The sequence below is a fragment of the Diceros bicornis genome, chromosome 27 (genome assembly GCF_020826845.1).
Source record: "Diceros bicornis minor isolate mBicDic1 chromosome 27, mDicBic1.mat.cur, whole genome shotgun sequence".
Taxonomy (NCBI): Eukaryota; Metazoa; Chordata; class Mammalia; order Perissodactyla; family Rhinocerotidae; genus Diceros; species Diceros bicornis.
Window position 1 is genome coordinate 37853609 of NC_080766.1, and position 15470 is coordinate 37869078.

At 44.2% G+C, this 15470-nt stretch overlaps 1 protein-coding gene across 1 annotated transcript in view; it reads right to left on the reverse strand.

Moving 5' to 3' along the window:
• The window catches only part of KCNJ6 (potassium inwardly rectifying channel subfamily J member 6), a 264226-nt gene that overhangs the window by 80365 nt on the left and 168391 nt on the right, over positions 1–15470 (reverse strand). The window contains exon 3 of the mRNA XM_058523101.1: positions 2203–3123. Within this exon, the coding sequence (XP_058379084.1) occupies positions 2203–3123 (921 nt within the window). The remainder of the gene's footprint in view (positions 1–2202; positions 3124–15470) is intronic.

Consider the following 15470-nt stretch of genomic DNA (forward strand, 5'->3'; position numbering starts at 1 on the left):
ACAAAAAAGCATACTGCTTAAGAGATCAGATATGCTGGAAGTACTAAATTGCATGAATCTCATCAGGAAAGGCTCAAGACATGTCCAGCTTCTAGACAAACCCAGAACTTTCTAGAACACTCCTCCCTCCACTTTCCAGAAATCAGAAAACTTTTTTTTTTTTTTTAAGAAATTAATAGTGGTTGCATTTTCCCAGGAACAAGGGTAAGTGTTTTGATTCTTTTTGCTGGCAACTACCCAGTTTTCTCCAAGAAAGTGGTAGAAAGGCCGCGGAATGCTCAGAGGCAAGTCTCACTGTTAATTACCAAGAAAACAATGTTCCTCTTTTCGGAAAGGCTCACTCATTACAAGCTGTCATCAGAAAGACAGGTTCTGCCCCAGGGAGAATTCTGACTCAGGGACATCACAAAGATAATTCTCTTAACTCTGCGTTCATTTATTTTTTGAGTTTAGGCTTTCCTTTGAGGGAACATGAAGCTGCTGCAATTTGAAGCTCAGATTAACACCGGTAACCAGAGGGTACATCTCCAGTGGCTTTTGCTTCTTCAGCTCAAAGACCCAATGATAACAAGGCTGGTCCATTGCCCTCCCTCATGTCCTACTGGGAGAGTTTACAGTGAGAAATCTAATATTAAAACCATGTCACGAATGGTCAGTTTATGCTGCCAGAGGCTGTACCTCAGTGGCCACCACTAGAGGGATCCAGAGTCCCTGTGCTCAGCCGAGGTGGGAGAAGTTTCCAGTCTGTGGGAAAATGACAGGGCTCCCTGTTTGAATTGTTCCTCCTCCTCTAACCCTCCCTCATCCTCTCTCTTCTCCCTCCCACTCACACAACTATTGCCTCACGAGTACACTCAAAAGTCAGGCTCAAGGTACAGGCAACCCTGTTCACATGTGCAGTACCTGTTTAGAATTTCACAATAATTATTTTTTTATTCTTTAAAGCCATTTTTGAATTAGGTCCATATTCCTTTTGTTCTCTGGAAGGGAGCATACTCATATCATTGAGCACCATGCAGAGCCTTTTGCTCACATTTTCATTGTTTGCTGCATTTAAAAAAGCTTTTGCAGAAGTTTCCACCACCATAAGAGAAATCTATTAGAGGTTATAACCTTCCTGTTGGACATAGAGACATGGGACCAATGACTTTCATTTGAAAGGATGACTGGGGTCAGGTTATGGGTTGATGAAGAATTTGGGGCCAGGCTGTTGACCATGCATTTTCGGATGACATAAAGCAACCCTGAGCCTCAAGTTGAAGACTTCAAAGCACAGAAGGGCAGATTGTATAACTAAAGAGGATCCAAGGCTAATATTAATAACTCAGAAGAACAGTAAAGAAATTAATGAATTAGTGTTCTAGTTTATACTTCTCCTGTGGGGCGCTATTGTTAGCTTAAGTCAGAGTTTATGGCTCTGCTTTGTGGAATGTTACAGATTAACATGGGCAGAACCTGCTTTGCTTTTGGGATGTATAACACATGTCAAGTTCAGATATGAGTGAAGACTTCAATAAAAACAGACCATTTCTCTATTCTGAGAACAGATCATCTTCCCTAAAACACACCAATGATTAGCCATTAACAGCAGAAGGGTCAACAGGATTTTGATGAATGGATCTTCAATTTTTTTTCTTTCCTGCTATTTACTGGGTCTACAGTATTATGCCTACTTGTGGTTCAGCAGGTAGAGTATGGAGAGAGACACCAAGCACTCACTTGATATAACAGAAACACCAATGCTATGGGTCTTGCAAATGCCTCCCAAAGGAGGCATGAAATCGCATTTTTATTAAAGCAATTTGTCAGGCTTCCTTTGAAAGGCTTAACTTCTTCCTCCTGGCTTGGCAATAAATAACCTCAAGTATTAAACTAAGTGATGTTTTAGAGCTATTTAAGAGGTGCTTTAGACACAGATGAAATTTTAATTTAAGTAAATATGTGGAAATTTAAAATATGTGTTGTTTTGAATAACTGTTTATTTTAATTTTCAAAGAGCTTTTAAAAAGCTAAATGGTTAGACTTCTTGATAGATATACTTAAGGTTATAGGACACATAGACATACTATTTCATGAAGCAAGGGGATGTTGTTAATAGTGAGTGAGGCTCAGTTTTCCATATTTTGACAGAAATAAGAACATCAGTCCCAGTTTAAAATGAGCATTGATCCCACAGATATCCCAGGATGGAGCATGCCTTACCTGTAGCTTCCACCATTCCTTCTAGGATGACCACAATTTCCAGTTCCTCTTTGGGCAGCTGGGCTTTGGAGATCTCCCAGAAAGGACTCTGTTGGTTAATTTCGTGGCTGATGATGAGTGGTGACACCAGAAACAGACGGTCATCCCCGGTATAATAGCCTACATTGATATCCGTCTGGTTCAAGGGGATGAACTCCCCCTCCGAAGTCTGTTTGGATTTGATCAACTTGGCTCTTATGGAAGCTTCCACAATGTGGGAATTCCTAAGATCCCCTACTCGGAACATCAGGCACAGTTTCCCATCTCGCATGGAGATCACTGCGTGGGTAGAAAAAACCAGGGTCTCTGCCCTCTTCTTGGGTTGCGATATTTTTACAAACATGCATCCTACCATGAATGCGTTGACAATGGACCCCAACACAGACTGGATTAAGAGAAGAATAATTCCCTCTGGGCACTTGTCCGTGATGACCCGGTAGCCATAACCAATGGTGGTTTCTGTCTCTATTGAGAATAAAAAAGCAGAGACGAACCCATTGAGGTTGGTGACGCAGGGAGTCCATGAGGGGTCCTCTATGTGGTCCATGTCTCCTCGGATGTATGCGATTAGCCACCAGATCATCCCAAAAAAGAGCCACGTCACTGTGTAAACCATGACGAATATCAACAAGTTGAATCTCCACTTGAGGTCTACTAAGGTGGTGAAGATATCAGTCAGGTATCGGTAGGTCTCCCTCACATTGCCATGATGGACGTTGCACTTTCCATCTTTCCGCACGTACCTCTGGATTTTCCTTTTGGTCCGGTCTCGGCTGATGTGTCTTGGCAGGTCGTCCCTGGCCTGCTTAGGCAACTTTGGCTGGTGAATGGCCACAGGGCTCTCAACATCCTGATCCATGGAGTCGCCCTCCAGGACGTTAGCTGGTGGTTTGGAGAAAAGAAAAGAAAAACCAAATGAAATGCTGGCTCTTTGGGGATCATGGAAACCGTACTATGTGTGGTTGGTATATGGTAGTGAAACCAAATACCAAATATGTAGCTATTAACAGAGTAGATGAAGCCATTTTTATTTGTTGTCATCTGGACAGGCCTCTAGTTGACTTGGACTCCTGTGCTCTTCCATCTAGATTGTGTAAGTACTTCACCACCCTTCCCACCAGGACAGAGCTTACTGCTGTAAGCAGTAGATTGTTTCCCTGCTGGCAAGTTCTAAGAGGCAGCTCTCACAGCAAGATGTGTCCCCTCTTTATCTGACATGCCATGGCACTGGAGAGGCAGTGCAGTCTGGATAAAGAAAAGTGGATTCAGACAGTCTTGATTCTACCACTTATTTATTGTGGGCTCTTGGACAAGCTACATGTTATAGACTGAATTGTATCCTCCCCAAAATCCATATGTTGAAGCCCCAACCCCAATGTGACTATATTTGGAGATAGGGCCTTTAAGGAGGTAATTAAGGTTAAATGAGGTCATAAGCGTGGGGCCCTAATGCAACAGAACTAGTGTCCCTATAAGCATAGGAAGAGACACCAGGGGTGTGCACACAGAAAAGGCCATGTGAGGACACAGTGAGAAGGCAGCCATCTGCAAGCCAGGAAGAAAGGTCTTCCAGACCAACCAAGGTCACCAGAAACCAACCCTGCTGGCACCTTGACCTTAAACTTCCAGCTCCCAGAACTGTGAGAAAATAGATTTCTATTATTTAAGCCCCCCTGTCTGTGGTATTCTGTTATGGCAGCCGAGTAGACAAATACACTATTCGAATTCATTGGGCCTCAGTTTCCACATTTACAAAATAGTGTTCACGATACCCAATACGTAGGATTGTCATAAGGTTAAGTGAAGGCACATACATGATAAATAAATAAATATCCCTTTGTAATAAATTGTTCTTTTGCTACTCTTCTTATATCTGGGGCAAAAATTTTGAGCGAGGTCTGTAAATTGTCAATCAAATTCCAAAGTTTAAAAAAAAAATTCTGGTTTTTGTTGGTAAGTATGCATACATTATACCCTATTGGCTGATTCAATGCCAAGGTTAAAAAAATAAACTTGTGGGGAAATGTTCTCTCTCTTTCTATGTGCTTACACGTTTGATTTGGTTTGTGCTTCACCATGTAACATCTGTAGTTTTGGCTTGTGGTTGATTTCTCTCTGATGGCCTTCATGATTAACGCATTGGTGCAATCATTAGTTCACGATGCTTTAGGAAAACTCTCCTACAATCTGAGTGCAAAGGGAAATTTGGAACTGATACTGCTTTTAAACACATATACACCACTGTATGAAATTACTTGTTCAGCCAATAATTTTAAAGCTTTCTACAAGCTTTATAAGATTTCTTTCCCAGGCTTTCATTCTGTGTCCTTTGACTCTGCCATGCATTTCTTCTGTGGTAACTATGCTTTTCCCTTGGTTAATGGAGAAATTCAGTCTGTTGAGAAAACATTTATCTGAATAAGAAATAGCTGGGGATGGGACTTGAGTGGTACCAACTTAACTTATGCATTAACCTTGCTCATGGTTGGTTAGTTCCCTTAAAAGTCAATCCCATAGATCCGTTCTTATATTTCAGCACGAGGAAGAGACGGCGTCTGCTCTGCAGAGTCTGCTGTTTGGTTTGATACCTTTGACTTTTAGATCACAGCCCTCTATAGCCCTTCATTTGTAAATGAGAAACTTTGCTGTTTTCCCCTTCTTCTTTTTAGGACAGATGCCAGCACAGGAGTCAAAGAGAAGCAGCTGAGGTTGGGACAAGATGGAAGTGGGTGGAGTATCTGGATGGAAGTCAAAGGCGATGTCCCTGCCCATTTCCAGCACCCTCTACAAGGTGGGATATTTTTGGCCTAGAGTGGTCACATTTGAGCTCACACAACTAATTTTGCTCTGAGTGGGTGTCTCTAAATATGACTTCATGGAGGACAAACTCTGGGCTCAAACCCTGCCAGGCTGGGGAGGCCTTGTCCGCAGACCTGGTCTATGGTCTTGCCTTGACCAAGGTGGTAAACGCTTCGACTGCGCAAAGCCACCCTGAGCCCTTGTCTCTTTGAGTCCTTCAGTGGAAGAAAGTTTGTCAGATTAGCTGCTTTTTCACAGTCTTCAGGGATATTTCATACTTTAAAATGTCGTGGAGGAAATCTACACCCACTCCCATCCCCCAGTTTGAAGCTGCCTTCCGCCTTTTCTGGCTCAGCTGTAACCTTCCAGCTCTAGGTGTTTGTCCTGAGCTGGAAGAACCTGTTTGAACGGTTGATGAGCAGGTAGAGTTAAGTGCTCTGGGCAGCCCTTGGGAGCCTGCCAGTTGATCCTCCAAATCGTTTTTTTCCCTTTTTCTAGCTCAGGACTGAACCACATTTCCTGGCCTCCTTTGCATTGGGGGCGGCCACGTGCTGAGTCCTGGCCCATCTAGAGTGGGTGTGCCCTTCTGGGCCAAGGCCTTCGATAGTTGATGTGCCCCCTCCTATGCCCTTGTCCCTTCTACGGGGGATGATGGAGTCACGAGGTGGAGGGGTCTGAGTCCTCAGCTGGTGGCAGAGAGTGGCTATCCAACTAGAAATAAGAAAAAAAGTAATTGCGTTTGAGCCATCATGTACTTTGTGTCTGTTATCTAATTAAGCCTTATCTCTAATGTTATGGACAGCCATACTGACACGGATAAGCAGATAGAAGCATTATCGGGGGGACTGGTGTGGGAAAGAGCAGGGAGAGAGGAGGAGAGTGAAGATGGAATGTTGAGTTTAGTGTCTATAATGAAAGAGCATGTGGGTAATGGAATGCCTGTGTTTGGTGTTGGGGGAAAATGTAAATACCTATGCTACTTCAGTGCCTTTTAAATACAAACAAAAATGAAAGCAAACAAAGAAAGCCAAACCTTCTTGGGAGTGTGGTGGGAAGGTGGCCTCAGAGATGCTCCTGCAGGTGAGGCAATGGTGCAGGCAATGTACATCCATGGGAAGATGGGGAAGGGGCTCAGAATAAGTCACCCCAAATATACCACTTTGGCATATGGATTATTTTGAATTAAAGGTACTTAAGAAACAGCTGGTGCAAGAAGGACACTCTGACCCTCCTTTGTCCTGAAAGCAGGAGATAAATCTCCCAGGTGAAAGGTACCCTCCCTGTACCGGGAGGGTAGAAGGCATCCTTATCAGCAGAGACAGGGAATTTAGGGCAGAAAAGGCTGTATAAAAAATCTCATTAAACTAATCCATATCTTCCTAGTCACTTCACCTCTACTACCCATAGCCCAAACCCCTTTGTCTTGCCAATTCTTCACAAATTTATTATTTCTCTGTCTAAATGGTATAAAAGCTTCCTGCTCTGGTCACTTATTCAGGTCTTCATTCTCTTGTGAAGGCTCCCGTGTACATGAATAAATTCAATAAAATTTGTATGTTTTTCTCCTGTTAATCCATCCCATGTCAGTTTAATTCTTAGGCCCAGCCAGATACCAAAGAGGGTGGAGGAGAATTTCTCCTCCTCTAAAATGGGGAGATAAGGCTGGTCCATCTTAAGAGAGATAGGTTGGGAACAGGCACAGAGTTCAGAGAAACCAAAACAGCCAATGACATGTGAGAGTACCAGGAGAGTAGAAGAGACTAAGATAGGAGGCCCAGGGGGCAGGAGGGGCGAGGCCTGTGAGGAGGAGGGGGTGGGTGTGGCGTCGGCAGAAGAGGGGCGGACCCTCGAAGCTGTATCCAGAGCAATGGCAGGGAGGATCTGAGGAGGGAGAGGGGGCCATCCAGGTCTGGGCTGTGAGCACGCCTCTGCACCACGTCCGCACGAATGCAAATACGTGCTGGGGAAATACAGAGGGAGTGTTAATGATGCCTCTTAACGCTTCTTCTTTCCCAGGTGTGAATCTGAGGGGGTGATCTGAATTGCATTTGCAAGAGCATTTTGAGCTGCTCAGCAGGGCGAGCTGCAGCTGCGGGTGGGAAAGCAGATATTCCTCCCCACGTTCCTGCAAGCCGGTAGCACAAACGGCTCTCACCACCCTCGACCCCCGCGGCCCGCAAGCCCGCTGGGTACTTTGCCCTGGAACTCCCCACCATGCGCATGCGCGTCGGCCAAGGGGTCAGATCCCTCCAGCGTCGCTCTGGTCCTCCAGCATCGTACACGTGGCTGGACCAGAGATCATGTAGAGGAACTCTCTGGTAACTGTGAAGCCCTGTGCAGCGTGTAAGAGGGTGGGAGGAGCGGCGCCGAGGATCTTGATTTACTTGACTCTAGTTGCTTTTTTGGATATTGGCTTTGAGTAAATGTGGGTCTGTGTGAAAAAGTAAATGTGGGTCTGTATTTTTTCTTCCTATATGGTTTCTTTTTTCTTTCTCTTTTAGAGAGATGATCAATTTACATAAAACTAGCGAAAGTACAAAATAGCCTGGTGTTGAAGTTTAACCTGAAAGAGATAATAACAGGTGACAAAGCCACAGGCTGGAAGGGGCTTGGTCCCTGAGTCACTGGAATCATGTTGTCAAATTTTGGGTGCAGAGCTTGTGGGGGGAAGGCTGCCATGGTGGCCCTGGACAGTATACATGTTCTCCTGATGAGAAATTCTTGCATTTCAAATTGTATGTGAATTTTATGGGTGAAATCACCAGTATCTAAGAAAATGTTCAAAGTGTACTTCGAGAATTTTTAATGTCATGGGGATAACCTAACAGAAAAACAGGATAAATCTCAAAAGCATGCGCAAGATCAAAGATTGGAAGGAAATGCATGCAGATGTTAGGGTCATTCTGGGTGGGGGTGCTTATGGGGCTTATTTTCCTTTTAAACGTTCTGATTTTTCCAAATTTTCTAGAATGCATTTATATTACTTTTATAATCAGAAAGAAAAAAATGTATTTTCAAACAGAATATTGAAACTCTTCTGGCGTGTGGTTTATGGAATTTAGCACACAAGGAACTAGATAATTATAAAGTACTTGATCTGAAGATGTCCCATCCCATATATCTGGCAACTTAGAAACAGACATTTGCTTTACCTGAATCTAAGAAAATCATAACTAAACCCTATGGGTCCTGGTGGGGGGAGGAACAGTGGGCACGCAGAATGCCTGTGGGTCTGAGACCACTGGAGGGACAAGTGCTGTATAGATTAGAGGCAAGGCTCGGCAAATTTTTTCTGTAAAGGGCTGATAGTAAATATTTTAGGCTTTGCAGGCAACGTAGGTCTCTGTTTGAAACCCTTTGAAACAACCCTTTGAAAATGTAAAATTATTCTCAGCTCGTGGGCAGTACAAGAAGAGGCTGAAGGCTGGATTTGAATCACTGGGGAGTAGTTTGCTGAATTCTGGGTTAGAGGGATGCCAGTAAGAAGGAGAAATGGCTAGGCGCTGAATTAGGGAGTAGCTGTGAAGATGAAGAGGATGGATCCCCAATGGATTTGGGGTCGAATAAGAAGCAGAACTAAAGTAATCTGGAGATTAGTGACTGCAGAGAGGGATGGCAGGATGGTTGAGACATGGGGCCGAGGATGAGGGCGGTTTGGGCTGGTTCAGTTTCAAGTGTCTGCAGACACCCAGGTGAGCTGTCCTGTGGGAAATCAGGTGTGTGGGGCTGAACAGTGACCTGGACGAGGTTCCAGATTTGGAGGTTGTCAGTGCAGACGAGTGGAAGTTGTAACTATGGGGATGGATGAAAGTTCCTGGGGAGACTGAGCAGAGTAAGAAGAGAAGATAGAAGACGGGATACTGGAAAACAGTTACATGAAGAAGTCAGAAGACGAGGGGCTGAGAGATGTGAGGAGAAGGAGGAGAAGGCCAGGGCAGGAAGCCATGTGGGGCTGGCATCTCAGGGGGCAGACAAAAGGGGCATTATTTTGCCCATGCTGTGGGGACAGCCGTATGCCCACTGGGAAGAAAAGTGATAAGTCTCTTCCTTATTCTTTACATCAGAATAAATTCCAAGTGGATTAAGGATTTAAATGCAAGAAAATATAAAAACTCCAGAAGGAGTAGATGTGAGTATTTTTATAATTCTAAAAGTTGAGAAAGCCTTTCTAAGCATGATAGAAATCCAGAAACTATTTTAAAAGACTGGTATTTTTGTCAACAGGAAAATTTTAAACGTTTGTAAAAAAAGTAAGAAAACAAACCAGGAAAAATATTTGCAACACATAACATATATAACCCTGATTTACAAAAGCAATCAATACCCCCATAGAAAAAATCATCAAAGGAAATGAATGAGTTTATAAGAGAAGAAATACACAGAGCTAAAAAGCATATGGAAAGACCGTTCAACCATGGCAAAGTAAAAGCAGTGCAAATATAAGAACATATTTTACCCCAAAGTTGGCAAAATTAAAAATAAACGACAAAAACAGTATGTGGAGTGTGTGTGTTGGAAGAGACAGTGGAATTGAGAACTTGTGTTTATTATCGGACATGTAAACTGGCAAAGTCTTTCTGGAGGGCAGGGTGACAGTAGGTATCACAATTTAGAAATGAGTAGATGCCTTGGCTTAGCAATTCAGGGTCTAGGCATTTATTCTAAGGAAATAATTTCACAAAAGCTCAACAGTTGTATGCAGGGGACATATGGCAGCCTCTTTTATAGTAGTGAAAAATTAGAAACAGCCTAAATGTCTATCAACAGAAGACTGGTTAAACCTATTGTTGCATACATAATCAATGGAATACTATGCAGTCATTAAAAATGATTTTCCAATATTTTAGGGTCTTCACCTCTTTGTGCAAAGATCACCTTCTTAATGAAGCTGCTATTTGCCCCTCTTTTGAAAACTGCAATCACTGCTGCCCAGTGATTTTTTTGCTTTTAACCATTTTTAAGTTACAATTCTGTACAGTTGGAGTTAAGTATATTCAGATTATTGCACAACCATCACCACCATCCATCTCCAGAACTTTTCCATTTTCCCAAACTAAAACTGTACTCATTAGACACTAACTCCCACTAACTCCCTTTCCATCCTTTCCCAGCTGCTGGCCCCCACCATTCTAGTTTCTTTATCTACAAATTTGACTACTCTTGGTACCTCATATAAGCGGAATCATATAATATTTATCAATTTAAATAAATTTGGATTATCACATCATTCTTGTGCTATTTAATTTTTCTGTAGCACTTTTCACCTTCCAGCATGAAAAAGGTTATTTGTTATGTTAATTTTTTATGGTTGTTGGCCCCTGTCTGAAGGTAAGTTCCCCGAAGGCAGAGATCCATGTGTGTTTTATTCACTGATGGATCTCAGGCCCTGGAAAAATGCACGGCACATAGCAGGCCCCCAGCACCTATTCATTGAATGGATTGGTATGTGTTTATTGGCCTGACAGGCTGTCCATGCTATAGTGTGAAGTGAGAAAGCAGAATAAGAAACATGTAGTCTACTTTGCACGTATTGCCTTCTTGCAATGATGTGTGTGTGTGTGACTGTACGTGTGTGTTTGTGTGTGTTGAAGAATGTCGTCCAAAATGCTAATTTTGATCCATCTCTGAGTTGCAGTTTGCGGGTGTTTTTGCTTTCTCTTTCTATTTTTCTATATTTAAATTTTCTCTTAATATGCTTCTATCATCTAAAAAATCAGTAGGAAATGTAAAGCTATTTCTGTTTTGAATAACCAAAACAAATGCTGCATAGAGCTGCTGAGCGAGGGCTGTTGGGCTTGGCAGCTGGGATTCACTAGTGTAGTGGATTGAGCAGTGTCTCCCCATGATTCATGTCCACTCCACACCTCAGAATGTGACCTTACTTGGAAAGAGGGTCTCTGCAGATGTAACTAAGGGAAAGGTCAAGATGAGGTCGTACTGGATTAGGATGGACCCTAAATCCAATTAGAGCATCCTCATAAGAGACAGAAAAGGACACAGAGACACAGAGAGGGCTGTGTGATGACAGAGGCAGGGTTTGGAGTGATGCTACCCCAAGCCAAGAATGAGTGGAGCCGCCAGAACTGAGACAGACAAGGAGGGATTCTCTTCTAGAACTGTCAGAGGGAGTGTGGTCCTGCTGACACCTGGATCTCAGACGCTGACTCCAGAACTGTGAGAAAATACATTTCTGTTGTTCTAAGCCATCTAGTTTGTGCTCACTTGTCGTGGCAGCCACAGAAAACTAATACAAATGGTGACTTTGGAGAGGGTGGTGTCAGTCGAGTGGTGGGGTCTAAGGCTAGACGGCAGTGGGCTGAGGAGTGATTGATCTGGAGGCGGGTGATGGAGAAGAAGTGCAGACAATGTGCTTAAAGACAGAGGGAGCTGGAGGGAGCTGACAGAGTGGGCCTCGTCTGTGTGTGTGTGTGTGTGTGTGTGTATGTGAGATGTGTTTAAGTGAACTGCGGGGATTTCGAGCATATTTACATGCTGAGAAGAAGCCAAAGGGGAGAGGTCGACCCTGTAAGGAAGGGGCAGGGGTGAGTGAGGTGTTTAATGAAGTGGAAGTCAACACAGAGTACTGTCAAGAACAAAGCTGGAGGGATAGGCAAATACAGAAACAGGGAGAAAACTTCCTCCCGAGAGGTGGGGATGATATGGGAAGGAGGGGAGGAAGATGGGAAGGGAATGTTGGAGACATCTTTCTCAGGCTTGTGTCATGAAGGAGCTTCAAACTGGCTCATTTTCCAGTGTGAATTTCAAGAAAACCGTATTTCAGCAGACTCATTGAATTGAGTCTGCATCTAGCAATGCAAGTAACCAAACCCAGCATAATCGCGGATCAGGCAAAGCTTTCTCCGTCCTGACTGGTCAAGAAAAGCACATGTAAATAGATATTCCTACACCCATGTTCACAGCAGCATCATTCACAATAGCCAAAAGGTGGAAACAACCCAAACGTCCATGGACAGATGAATGGACAAGCAAAATGTGGTACATACATACAATGGAATGGTATCCAGCCTTAAAAAGGAAGGACATTCTGACACAGGCTACAACAGGGATGAACTTTAAGGACATTATGCTGAGTGAAATAAGCCAGACACAAAAGGACAAATACTGTATGATTCCACTTATATGAGGCACCTAGAGCAGTCAAATACATAGAGACAGAAAGTAGAATGGAGGTTACGAGGGCTGGGAGGATGAGGAATGGCAAGTTAGTGTTTAATGGGTACAGCTTCAGTTTGCGAAGATGAAAAAGAGTTCTATGATGGATGGTGCTGATGGTTGCACAACAATATGAATGTACTTAATGCCACTGAACTATACACTTAAACGTGGTTGAAAGGTAAATTTTATGTTATGTATATTTGACCACAATAAAAAAGCAAACTGTGTTAAAAAAAAGAAGAGCATATATATTTTCTAAATGAGAGGGGAAGATTAGCTTCTAAAATGCATTCCTGTCTTACTTCTGGAAAACGTTTGTGAATAGCAATGGATTGCAGGCTCTGATGCTGCAGACTGAGGACAGGGTAGGACTTTGTTATATTCTCTACTGCATTTTCCCATCTATCCTCGCATTTTACCACCGAAACACATTTGAGAGACAACTCAGAGCTGTAGTTACAAGTGGTGCCTCAAGTTCAAAATCAATAATTTCCTTTCAGCACCTTGCTCTGATGCTTATCTTCTTGCAGAAGTCCTTATCTGAAGATTTTTCCTCACTGGGGACAGGTGCGATGCTTGTCATTTACATCTGATGTGTCATGGGAAAGGGAGCTGGTTTTTATTTGTCCTTCACCGTGAGCTATTGTGACTGTGGGAGACTGTCATAACCAGAAATCCAGACTGCGAAGTTCAAAGTCATAGGTGCGTGTGGAAGAACAGCTCCTACATTCCCCTGAGAACACATGAGAGCTACTGAAGGGCAAAGACTCCTATTAAAATTTTAACTTGGGGGCCCCACAACATGAACCTAAATTTAGAATCTCTAGTACCCACTGCAAGGTCAGAGGACCAATGTCGCCAGCTCTGCGCATGGATATGACTTTGTAAAAAGTGCAATTTCAATGCTCAAAGGAGAGAAATGACAGGTCACTTTGGACTGGATGAAGGAGACTGACATTCAATACTCTGATTTCTCCTCTCAAAGGATTTCAAGAACCAGAACTTATGACAGAATCATTAGGAACCTCTCAGGACCACCGAATACGGTTGTGCAGGTTGTCTACTGCACAAGGGTGCCCAGAGGAGGGGATCAAGAGGGCTGAAATCCAGTCTATGCTCTGCCTGCCAAACCCCACGGCCTTTCACAGGCCTGAGTCTGTTCAGAGGAAAGGACACCTTTTGTCACTCGCTCAAGTCATGCTATGGGCTAGCAGCAGTCCAGGAGCCGTGGGCATCTTTGATTTCATCCTTCTCATTTTGTATTACACACGAAGAAAGTGAGGCCCAAGAAAGCCAATTGACTTGCCAGGAGGCGGAGCCAGAGCGAGCTCCAAGACATTGAATTCCAGTCTGGGCTCTCCCACCTTCACTGTTCTCTGATGTGGTGGCTGCTTTGGGCTTTTCTCTCCCTCAGAGACCTTGGATTCAGTGGTTTCCTTCTGGAGCAAGAATTCCTCCACTGCTCTTGATTATTCCAGTGTGGGGCTCAGAATCAGCCAGATCTGGGGAATCCTTGCTCTGCTGCCTATTAGCTGGGGGGCCTGGAGCCACAGGTTCTTCATTTGCAAAGCAGAGTGAAATGCCTCCCCTGCTGGGTTGATGGACAAATTTGATGACCTCACGTGTGTTGGGCAGTGTAGCCTGGGGACAAGGTGTTGGGCTTTGGCGGCAGGCAGGCCTGGACTGGAATCCTGCTCTCCCACCTCCAATCTGTGTGCATTTTTTCAGGCCACTTCAGTCTCTGAGTCTCAGTTTCCTCTATTGTAAAATGAGAATAATAAGACCTTCCTTGAAGGGTTACTGCGAGAAAGAAAGAAATCATGCAAGTATAGCACCTGTGCATAGCAGGCATTGAACAAAAGGCAGCAATTATGATAGCGTCTGGGTCGAAGAAGGCACACAATTTGTAACTATAGTAATCACTACTTTTATAGGCTCAACATTGTCCTGGAAACTGTGGGAAATTCAGAAGCAATCTAAGACACAGAAGGGTAGACCCATCTGGAAGCTAAGACCCTGCTTGGTAACACAAGACCTGCATACCATCCTATATCAATGTGCAGTTGCATTCCACATTGTGGACAAGGACCAGGAATGTTCTAGCATGTCAGAGACAGAGGTTGGCAGTGGCTGGACTGATTGGCAAGGGCATCATGAAGGAGGTGGGAAATGGTCATGGCCCTCAAGTGTGAAAGGAAGAAAGCCAACCCTTATTGACTGTCTACTGTGTGCCAGGTACTGGGCCAGCACAACAGCCCATGGGAAGTGTCGACCCATCTTACAAATGAGGTGATGGAGGTCAGTGGGGTTGAGTCACTTGCCAAAGCTTATACATCTAATATATGGTGGAGATAAGACTCTGTCAAGTTGGCCCAATTCTGAGGCTCATATTCTCTCCCTCTGCCATTGCAGATAGAGGAGAGGCAGTGTGTGCATATGTGCATGTGTGTGTGAGCACATGTGTGTCGTGTGCGTATGTACAATGTGAAGTAAAGAGTGGCGACGAGAAGGATCTTGCCTCACTCGTGTTCCAGTGGCATGTATCACCCTAATAGAGTGGAAGAAGTAGAAATAAAGGAGTGATGGATTTGAGGGGCTGTGTCTGGGGTGAGGGTCAGCACTAGGGTGGAGGTGGTGGAGATGGAGGAGAAGAGGCTGGGTGAAAACAAAAACTTTCTAGGACTTAATGCATCAGATTATAGTCTAGTTAGGTGGGAAAATTCTGGTGTCTTTGTGAAATCTTGATTTGGGAAGGAGACTGGCAGTTGGAGGGCGGAATGAACACTAATTGACTCTCACTATGTGCCAGCATTGAGCTCTGCAGATTCACATGATATTTCGGTTTATTCCCTTCCTTCATAAATGTGTGATAGACTGCATGGTTGATTAGAGAAAGGCTGGACACCCTGCCCGAGGTGGCACAGCTAGAACTGTGTTTGGTCCAGGGTGTTTGACTCCAAGTCTGGGGCTCTTTCCATGAACCAAACAGCATAGAAACACAAAACACCTCAGTGGTGTTGAGAGGGATGGATGGGCTGTTTCAGAGAATGAGAGTATAGAGGGACCACTGAAGAATCAAGACCCCAGATACTGAGGGGGGCATCCGCAGAGAGTGCTGGGAAGGAGCAGAGGGTGCAGGAAAAGAGAGGAAGGAGTTAGTGGAGGTGAGGGGGCCCTGCTGACGGGGAGGGGCCGGGTCATGGAGGCCAAGGTGGTGCATTCAGCAGAGGAGAGGCCCTTGGGTTTGGCAGCCG